Genomic DNA, 10,642 nt, shown 5'->3' with positions numbered 1-10,642 from the left:
TATCTCACCTAAATCTCCCCTCTTTCAGTTTCAAACCGTTCCCCCTTGTCCCATGGCTCCCCTCCCCGCTCCAGAGTCCCTCCCCAGCTTTCCCGGAGCCCCTTTAGGGACTGGAAGGGGCTGGAAGGTCTCCCCGGAGCCTTCTCTTCTCCAGGCTGAACCCCCCCAGCTCTCTCAGCCTGTCCTCCCAGCAGAGGGGCTCCAGCCCTCCCGGCATCTCCGGGGCCTCCTCTGGCCCCACTCTGACAGCTCCGTGTCCTTCTGCTGTTGGTGGCCCCAGCACTGCAGGGGGGCCTCCCCAGAGCAGAGGGGCAGAATCCCCCCCCCCCGCCCACGCTGCTGGGGATGCAGCTCGGGATGCGGGGGTGGTTTCTGGGCTGCATTCTGGGTCCGTACATTTTTACAAGCTCTGCAGAAAGGATTTAGTATCTCCCTGTTACAGATTTGGGCAGGATGAGAGAAAATACACAGGTCTTAGAGAAGACTCAGCCTGCACAGGTTTGGTTTTGTTTTTTTTCCATTCTACCCAACAACTTTTCTTAACCCTGTTTTCATAAAGCCTTCACTCCCTGCCTGGCCACGAGACCTGCCCCCAGTGGAGCTACAAAAGGCTTTTCACTGGAATTAAGAGTCACAGGATGCCATGAAATGAGGCTGTGAGTCACCTCCTGGGACCACCCCCAGGTGCTTTCGTGGGTCCGTGCTTGTTTTTTATTCCAGCTTTATTCAGTCATAAACCATGAAGTGAAGGACATGGAATTAAACGTTCAAGCTCAAGGCAACGAGTGTTTTGAAGGACCAGAGCAGCCACACCGTGTGGCCGTAGCCATAGTGGGTAAAGGCCTTTATTTCATTTTTTGCTTAGGACACAGTTCATTGCGGGGATTAGAGCCACGCTTCCTCTAGGAACATCAGGTTAGAGAGGGCAGGCGTCAACCTGGAGCCGGGGTCAACCTGGAACCAGCATCAACCTGGAGCTGGGCTCCACGGCCCAGGGACTGGGTACAAACTGGAAAGAGATGAAACGTGGCCACAGAGCCAAAGCCTAGAAGAGGGAGGGCAAAGTGCATCTGCCATGGATGGCCTGGGGGTTGGGGGACGAGCTGGCCCTTCCCATGGTAGGACTCCCTCTTGTGCACTCAAGTCTTGGTCTCTAGTGCCACTGAGGAGCTTCAGCATGGGCTGCCACCACAGAAGGTGCAGGGCTGGCAGGGCCACCAAGGTGGGCAGAGCTGCCACAGCAGGAGACATAGGGCTGGCAGGGCCACCACGCTGGGCAGAGCTGCCACAGCAGAAGGCACAGGGCTGGCAGGCCACCGAGGCGGGCAGAGCTGCCACAGCAGAAGGCACAGGGCTGGCAAGGCCACCGAGGCGGGCAGAGCTGCCACAGCAGAAGGCACAGGGCTGGCAGGGCCACCGAGGCGGGCAGAGCTGCCACAGCAGAAGGCACAGAGTTTGGGAGGGCCACTGAGGTGGGCAGCACTGCCACAGCAGAAGATGCAGGGCTGGCAGGGCCACCAAGGAAGGCAGGGAAGGACCGTCACTTCCAGAGGATGTGGGAACAGCTGCCTCCCAGCTCCGCCTGCCCCGTCCCTCTGTGCCTGGCTTTGCTACTGGGACCCCGGGGAGCATTTCCAGTTCCTGCAGGGTCCTCAGATCAGCACCACGCAGCCGCAATGTCATTAGAACCATTGATTCCCAATTAGTCACCTGGTCTTCAAAAGAGCGCAGAGGAAGAGCTGGTCCCAGGCGGGGGCTGTGCCCGGTGTGGGGAGCGCGGGGGACAAGCGGGGACGCCGTCACTGGCTGGCCTGCCGCAGCTCGGTGAGGAGGCCGTGCAGCCTCTCCGACACAGCCACCTGGCACAAGAGCAAGAGGGGACAATGAGCAAGAGTCCCCGAGGGGACCGCAGCCCCGTGTCCTGTATCCACCCACCGCTGCAGCTCTGTGGTGGGCTTTGCCTGGGCCACTGAGGCCAGGCAGGGTTCCCAGGTGTGTCACCCGATGGTGACAGCACATGGCGGACGTACCGGGTAGGGCTGTGGCTGGTGGAGCCGGCGGTGAGCGGGGCTGAGCAGGTTGAGGGACGCCTGTGCGTGGCTCCTCACCTCCGGCAGGCTGGGCAGAGGCTCACACACCTGTGGGATGGAGATGGGTGACCATGTCTGTGTTGGGAGCCGGCCACCCAACCCCAATCCCACCCAGTGAGCCAGCTCCAAGCTGGACTCTGATGCCACTGTGTCCAGGGTGGCACCTGGGTTGTTGAGACAGGGGACATCTCGGACACAAGGAAATGCTGGGGTTTAATCCTTTGATTATGCCGTTACTGCCAAGACATGACCACCCAACTTGGTCCTTCACCCAACGTTGGGGAGGACACCCCAGCACCAGAAGGCAGAGCCAGCCCTGACCTGGCCATCTCTGAAGTACGTGCGATGGAGGGGCTCCACGGTGGTGGGTACGACCTTACTGGTCTCACCAAGTCGTCCCAGGACACGGACTGCCAGCTCCTGCCCCACACTGGGCGAGGGCTCCTCCTCCAGGGCCATGAGGTCCATGAAGGGGTGACCTGCAGGGGTGCCAGGTTAGGAGCCAGCGGGTGCACGGGATACTGGGGACAGGGTTATGGAGCAGGAGGGGAACACACGTCAACGGGGCAGCACCAGGGCAAGAGCATCCCAACTCACCAGCAGCATCATAGAGCCGATAGATGGTCTTACTCCCTGGGATCGTCATCTTCTCCTCATCTTCTGTGAGCTTCAGGCATGGGGAGCCGTTGACCTCCACCAGCTGTAGGAGAAGGAGGTTATGGAGATGGTCACCTTATTTTTGTCACACACGCCAGCTCATGCTGGTGCTGAAGACTGTACCAAGCTGTGTGTCCTCTATGCATGCTAGGGAGGCTGCTGATGCAAACCAGCTGAATAAATCATAAAAAAACCCTGAAATCACCCCAAAGTGGGACATCCTGCCTGCAAGCTTCTTGTTACAGTGGTCTCGTGACCATTATTTCCAAGGAGGAGGACAGAGATGGTGAGATTGAGTGCACCCTCAGCAAATCTGCAGATGACACCAAGATGAGTGGTGTGGCTGACATGTCCAAGGGACGGGATGTCATCCAGAGGGACCTGGACAGGCTGGAGAAGCGGGCCCATGTGAACCTCATGAAGGTCAACAAGGACAAGTGCAGGGTCCTGCACCTGGGTAGGGGCAACCCCCGGCCTCAGCGCAGGCTGGGGATGGAGGGACGGAGAGCAGCCCTGCTGAGAAGGGCTTGGGGGTGCTGGGGAGGGGGGGATAAGCTGTCCATGAGCCGGCACTGTGCGCTGGCAGCCCAGAAAGTCCCCTGCACCCTGGGCAGCGTGGGCAGCAGGGCGAGGCGGGGGATTCTACCCCTCTGCTCCGCTTGGGGGAGACCCCCCTGCAGTGCTGCCTCCAGTTCTGGGGCCACCAACAGCAGAAGGACACGGAGGTGTTGGAGCGGGGCCAGAGGAGGCCCCAGAGATGCCGGTAGGGCTGGAGCCCCTCTGCTGGGAGGACAGGCTGAGAGAGCTGGGGGGGTTCAGCCTGGAGAAGAGAAGGCTCCGCGGAGACCTTCCAGCCCCTTCCGGTCCCTAAAGGGGCTCCAGGAAGGCTGGGGAGGGACTCTGGAGCAGGGAGGGGAGCCACGGGACGAGGGGGAACACTTGTAAACTGGAAAAGGGATATTTAGATGAGATCTGAGGAGGAAATTCTTTGCTTTGAGGGTGGTGAGCTCCTAGCCCAGGTTGCCCAGAGAAGCTGTGGCTGCCCCATCCCTGGAGGGGTTCAAGGCCAGGTTGGACGGGGCTTGGAGCAACCTGGGCTGGTGGGAGGTGTCCCTGGCCGTGGCAGGGGGGTTGGACTCGATGGCCTTTAAAGGTCCCTTCCAACCCAACCCATTCTGTGATGTGATGAAGTTGACCTCACAGCAGTGTCCCCTTCCCTACTTGTCCCCAGCCGTGCCAAGCCTGGGAGAAGCCAGGGCGCCCCCACACCCCAGGAGCCAAGCAGGGCAGAGAGCTGCCACCCCTACCTTGTAAACGCAGCCCAGCGACGGCTGCAGGGGACACGTCACCAGGTTCGTCCCAACGCCGACCACGTTGATCTCACTCCCCTAGTGTGGCAGAGAAGACGGGGCCATCAACAGACCAACCCTCCCGCTGGTTTTTAAGCCCATACCAAAACCAGAGCCACGGGGCAGGTCAGAGGATGCTCCACCTGAAGGTTCCTGTCCATCCGTCCCACCCACAAGTCCAGCAACTCTCCTCTGTTCTCACCCAGGGAGAAAGCCCAAGGTGACGCTCATGGCCACCCCCCACCCCCCACAAACCCCAGCGGCGCCAGCGAAAGCCAAGGTGACATCCCAGCCCCACCAGCAGCTTCCTCACCTCCCGGCTGAACTCCTCCAGGCTCTGCTCGCTGATGTCGTTGCTGACGGCGATGGGGATGGTCTCAAACCAGGGCACCTGGAAACTGGCAAAGGGCGAGGGAGGTGACACAGGGTTTGCAGGGTGGGACACCTGGCTCTGCTTGCAGCACCCAACTCAGGGTGCCCTGGCAGGACGAGGTCCCCAAGGTGGGGAAGCCGGGGACTGGTGGCAGCCGACCACGGCTCGGTGGGGGGGACTCACTGAGCACCGCAGGCTCGGAGCACTCGGCGGATCTCCTTGGACTGCTGGGCCAGGTCCCCGCTGTCCAGCCGCACCCCGATGGCCCGGTAGCCCAGCTGGTGCAGGGCCAGCGCCACCGCACAGAAGTTGGGCAAGCCGCTCCTGGGACAGGGCAAGGAGAGGGTTAACGTGCCTTTGCCTGGTGGGACAGGGACCCAGGGCAGATCCAGGTCCGAGCCCCGCATCCAGCAAGCAACAGCGAAGCACGGCGACGCTGCCAGCTGGAAATGTCCCTCCTTCGAGGCCACCAAGCAAGGAGGGATGCATCCGTCCCCTCTGCCACGGTGGCAAAGCTATCCCACTGCCCTGGTTTTGAGCAACACGGGATTTCATTTTTCTTCTACTGCTTGGGAAAACCGCACTTTTAGAAGACTCCGGTGTCTGAATTTGTGAAAATATTTACTTTATCGCCAGCTCTGGTGTACGAGTTTCAAGGTCTCGGTGTTTTTGAGCTCACCAGGTGCAGGGATGAGGAGCGGCGAGACCCAGGCACTTCACCCAAGCTGCCACCAGGATTATTTCACACCACGAACGACACATTCAATAGAAATTAGGAAGTTTGCTGAGGAGTTTCTCTCTCTCTCTCCCTTGATGGCTGTGATCCTGAGAACTCCTTGCCCCGGTGCCGGAGCCCTGAGCCCTTCCCTTCCTCCCGAAGCCGCAGTGTCCAGCATTTGCTGTGGGAGCGCACAGCTTCCTACTAGTAGAACTGGCTGAGTATAATCCCTGTATATTTTATACTGGTATTGGGATCAATATTGGCTCTTTAGTGTCATTGATGTTAATTATTTAGTCTTATCCTATTAAATCTGTTTATATTTCAACACTGGGGTTGCCTTGTTTTTCCCCGATTCCCCTTCCCAGGTGGGGAGGGGTCGTCGAGTGATAGAATAATTGTCTAAATGACAATAAATCGTTGTGGGTTTCCCAAACCGTAACACAGGGCATCCTGCATCGTGGAGGGGGAGGGAATAGCACCAGGACTGGAGTCACTGGTGGGAGAGGGATTTTGGAGATGGGAAAGCCCCGGGAGGGATGAGGAGATGCTGGGACTCACCCAGCTGGGAGGGGCGCCATGGGACACGGCTGGTCACACAAGCACAAGGTGACACCTTTCACCATGCCAGGGGGAAAAATTGATCCACCTCAGGAAAGGGGTCCCCGAGCATTCAGCTCGGATTTCCTTGTTTTTTTCCCAGTTCCCCTTCCTGGGCAGGGAGAATAATTGTCTGAACAACAATAAATTGTTGTGGGTTCCTCAAATCGTTAACGCCCGCTCAGCGGCCTCACCTCCTGACGCAGTAGGTGTCCAGCAGCCCCTGGAAGTCCCGTGGGAAGGTGGCGGCGTAGGACACGAAGGCAGCCAGCTCGCCCTGGTTCGCCTTCTCCGGGGGGGTCCGCAGCAGCTCGCACACCCTCTGCAGCCACCGCTCAGCCAGGCCCGGCAGATCCACTGGTTCTCCTCCTGCCAGAGGTGACAGCTCCTGCCACGGGGGGACACGGGCATTGCAAACCCCCGTGACATCCTCCACCGTGCCGGGAGCGCGGTGACGGGTCCATCCTCATCCCCATCCCACGGCGATGCTCACCCGGGGCCGCACCTCCTCCAGCGAGGTGAAGGACATGATGAAGGAGTGGGCGATGGTGCCGCACACCGGGATGCCGTAGAGTTTCCCCGCCAGGATGTTGCTGGTGTAGTCGAAGCCTACGAGGAGGGACGGAGGAGGAGGGGACACACGGGTGATGGCGTGGCCGCAGCGCTGTGGGGCGCCGCGGGGCAGCACTCACCCCCGATGTAGGAGTACTTGGAGGCCGAAAGGGCACCGTCTGGCCCCTGAGCGCGACGGAGCCCAATCTCCATCAGCTTCATGTCCGGACCGGCAAGGAGTCGGAAGCGGGCGGCGTTGGTGGCTACCAGGCTGTGGAGAGGAAAGGACAGGTGACACCAAGCCAGGCTGAACGTGGAGCCAGCGCACGGCCAAGGGTTGGGGAGCTCCAGGACCCTCTTTGCTCGACACAGGGACGTGACAGGGACCACAGCGGGACTCAGAGGCGTTGGCACAGCAGAGAGGGACGTTGTCCCCAATACCTGGGGGACCAGAGCAGGATGTGTCCCTACCTGGCGTAGTTGACCAGGCACAGCAACGTGGTCTCCAGCAGCTGCACCACCAGCAACGGACCCTTCACCTGCAGGAACGGGACCTGCGGGGACAGACAGACGGTGACGTCCCCGTCCTCCCTGGGGATACAGGAGCTGATGTCCCCAAATCCCGGGGAGGGGCTGAGTGTGTCCCACCCTGGCGAAGACGATGGAGCCCTCCGGCATGGCAGACACTGTCACCTCCGAGGCGTCCAGGGTGGCCAGGTAATCGAAGAAGGCGTCCTCTGTGGTGCTGGGCAGGACGGAGCGCAGGTAGGCGACGTCTGCGGGGACAGAGCTCAGAGGACACCGGGGCGGGTTGTCCCCCAAGCCGCAGTCAGGCTGGAACCCCCACCATGGCCGGGGCAGGTGACAGCTGGTAGGCAGGGGTGTCCCCAACCACTGGAGAACACCATGGGGCCCCCACGTTCCCTCTGAGGGACTGTCCATGGGAAGACTGTCCTGCTGGAGAGTGTCCCCCCAAGTTTCCCTAAGGGCTGTCCATGTCCATCCCCCTGTCCCCCAGGTTGCTCTGAGCAATGTCCATGTCCCCTCCCAAGTGCCCCTGTCCCTCTTTAGCCTTCCCTATCCTTCCAGGTTCCCCTGAAGATGTTCCTGTCCCCACCAAATCCCCTTGAAGAGTCCCCCTATTCTTCAGGTCCCTCTGAGGGATGTCCCCATTCCCGCCAGGTCCCCTTGCCCCTCAGGTCCCTCTGAGGGATGTCCCCGCACCCCCGCTGCAGGTCCCCCCGCCTCCCAAATCCCTCTTAAGGATGTCCCTGTCCCCTGCAGGTTCCCCTGAAGGGTTCCGCCTGTTCCTCAGGTCCCTCTGAGGGATGTTCCTGTCCCCCTCAAGTGCCCCCTAGGGCTGTCCCTGTCCCCAAGCCCCACCAAGGTCCGTCCCTCTCCCCCTACTCCAGGCCCCGTCCCCCAGGTCCTGGTCCCCCTGTGCCCCAGGTCCTTCTGAGGGATGTCCCTGTCCCCCTCTTAAGTCCCCCTGAGGGGCTTCCCTGGCCCCAGTCCCCCTGAAGGAAGTCCCTGTCCCCCTCACTCCCAGACCCCTTGTCCCTGTCCCCCTGAGGGCTGTCCCGGTCCCCAGCAGGCCCCCATGAGGGGTTCCCCTGTCCCCAAGCCCCACCGAGGTCTGTCCCTCTCCCCTCCACAGGTCCCCTGTTCTCCCCCACCCTGCACCCAGGTCCCCCCAAGGGCTGTCCCTGTCCCCAGCAGGCCCCCATGAGGGGTTCCCCTGTCCCCAACCCCCCCCCCCGAGGTCTGTCCTTCTCCCCCCCCACCCCCAGGTCCCCTGTCCCTCATGTCCTTCTGAGGGGTCCCCTTGTCCCTCAGGTCCCTCTGAAGGATGGCCCTGTGCCCCCCACCCCTGGTCCCACTGTCCCTGTCCCCTGCAGGTCCCCCTAAGGGGTGTCCCTGTCCCCCCGAGGGCTGTCCCCATCCCCAGCAGGCCCCCATGAGGGGTTCCCCTGTCCCCAAACCCCCCCCCCCGAGGTCTGTCCCTCTCCCCCTCCCCGGGTCCCCACGCACCGGCGGCGGAGAAGCGGAAGGCGCGGAGGCCGCGCAGCCCCTCAGCCAGGCCGGCGGCCAGGGCCAGGGCCCCGCCGAAGGGCCCGCGGCGGAAGAAGAGCTCGGCGGCGGCGGGGACGCGGTGGCGGCCGGCCCGCCAGTGCCCGTAGGCCATGGTGAGCTGGTAGAGGTCGGCCAGAGGCGCCATGGCCCCACCGCGGGGCAGCCTGGGAGCGCGGGGCGGGACGGGAACGGGAGACCGCGGGGGAGGGACGGGGACACGGGTGAGACAAGGAGGGGCAGACGGGGACACGGGATGGGGGGGGACACAGGGACACCGGAGACGGCAGCACAGAAGGGACAAGGAGACAGCGGGGGATGGCGGCACACGGGGGACACAGGGGAGGGCATCACCCAGGGGACACGGGACAGCGGGGATGGCAGGACATGGGGCACACGGGGATGGCAGCACACGGGGGACACACAGGGGACAGGACACCAGCGATGGCAGCACCCAGGGGACACGGGACACCGGGGATGGCAGCACACAGGGGACACGGGGCACAAGACACCAGGGATGGCAGCACCCAGAGGACACAGGACACTGGGGATGGTGCCACACAGGGGACACAGGACACACAGGGATGGCAGCACGTGGAGGACACAGGGCCCCAGGGATAGCAGCACGCGTGGGACACAGGGCACCAGGAATGGCTGCACACTGGGCACACATGGCACCGGGGATGGCAGCACCCAGGGGACACACAGGGCACAGGACACCCGAGATGGCAGCACCCGGGGGACACAGGACACCCGGGATAGCAGCACACAGGGGACACGGGACATCACATGGGGGGCACAGGGCACCAGGACATGGCAGCACACAGGGCACACATGGCACCGGGGATGGCAGCACACGGGGGACACAGGAAACCAGGGATGGCGGTAGCACACAGGGCACATATGGCACTGGGGATGGCAGCACACGAGGGACATGGGACCCCAGGAATGGCATCACACAGGGGACACAGCGCACCAGGAATGGCTGCATACCGGGCACCCATGGCACTGGGGATGGCAGCACACGGGGGACACGGGACACACAGGGATGGCATCACATGAGGGATACCGGACACCAGGAATGGCTGCACACCAGGCACATATGGCACCGGGGATGGCAGCACACAGGGGACATGGGACACAGATGGCATGAGGATGGCAGCACACATAGAAGACACATGGCATGGGGGATGGCATCACACAGGGGATACAGGGCACAGGACACCAGGGATGGCAGTACACAGGGGACACATGGTGCTGGAGATGGCAGCACACAGGGGACACAGGACACCAGGGATGGCAGCACTCAGGGCACAGCAGCACACGGGACACTGCACACCCAGCACCGGGCACACACAGCCCCAGCTGTGCCAGCACCAGGCACCGGGGAATGGCAGCACATGGGACACCAGGCAAGCAGGACACTGGGTACATGGGACAACAGGCAGCCCCAGGCACACAGGACACCCAGCATCCCCAGCACTAGGGACACTGGGGATGGCAGCACAGGGCACATGGGACACTTGGCTTAAGGGGGACAGGGGCCATACCAGGAGAGGAACACACAGGACACTGGGCATGGGGAAAGGTGGTGTAAGGGACAGGGGACACCAGGAATGGCAGCACATGGGGGACACAGGGCACTGGTGGCAGCAGCACCTGGGACCAGGCTTATGGGACACTGCAGACCCAGCAGCGCCAGCACCAGGGACAGGAGGGACACAGGCCACCAGGCACCTCCCAGCACTAGGCTGGCAGGGCCCTGGGGGTGACAGCACACCACACACAAGGAGTCCCAGCCGCAGGGGACACGGTGCAGGCCCCCAGCACCAGGCACCACGCACCCCAACAACAAGCACAGGGGGCCCAGGACTTTGCACCTGGACCTTGGACTCTGGCACTGCCACGCACCTCGTTTGCCTACAGTCAGAGATGCCACCTCCCCTTTCCACCCTCAGCTCCTAATGAGCCAAATGATGGGCTGAAGCGACCCATGAAGGATATCAAGAGCAGCCAGGGGAAACGAGGGAGGAAATTCAGCCCCAAACCAGCAATGCTGACAGTTCCTGGTGATTTATCTCAGTTTGTGGTGGTTTTTTTTTTTTTTTTTTTTTTAAATAAAGCCTGACTGATGCCTCTACCCTTGGGAAAAAGGTGAGTGCAACCACTCTTAGCATGGGCTACTCAAACAGGAGGCCCCTCAGACCTTCAATTCCAACCCAGAAACGTAGGT

General features: G+C 61.9%; 1 protein-coding gene across 2 annotated transcripts; it reads right to left on the bottom strand.

Annotated features, from left to right (window-relative positions):
• Positions 1-829: 829 nt before the first annotated feature.
• NAPRT (nicotinate phosphoribosyltransferase) lies at positions 830-10,615 on the bottom strand. 2 transcript variants are annotated; one of them, XR_008464704.1, is made up of 14 exons: positions 8,371-10,615; positions 6,988-7,115; positions 6,811-6,893; positions 6,480-6,610; positions 6,281-6,396; positions 5,982-6,175; positions 4,653-4,793; positions 4,410-4,494; positions 4,055-4,135; positions 2,688-2,790; positions 2,412-2,569; positions 2,031-2,138; positions 1,711-1,859; positions 830-1,009 (listed from the first exon to the last, which is right to left on the bottom strand). XR_008464704.1 is itself a non-coding variant. In XM_054190101.1 (13 exons), exons 1-13 carry the CDS (start codon positions 9,398-9,400, stop codon positions 1,800-1,802), a joined length of 2,418 nt encoding a protein of 805 aa, XP_054046076.1. In that variant the 5' UTR covers positions 9,401-10,615; the 3' UTR covers positions 830-1,799. The 2 variants fall into 2 exon arrangements, 1 of the variants encoding a protein (XP_054046076.1); XM_054190101.1 differs by having other exon boundaries at positions 830-1,859.
• Positions 10,616-10,642: the final 27 nt, after the last annotated feature.

This window comes from Rissa tridactyla, chromosome 2 (genome assembly GCF_028500815.1).
Source record: "Rissa tridactyla isolate bRisTri1 chromosome 2, bRisTri1.patW.cur.20221130, whole genome shotgun sequence".
Lineage (NCBI taxonomy): Eukaryota > Metazoa > Chordata > Aves > Charadriiformes > Laridae > Rissa > Rissa tridactyla.
Note: the sequence above shows the minus strand (reverse complement) of the source record. Positions and strands in the feature narration are given on the sequence as shown.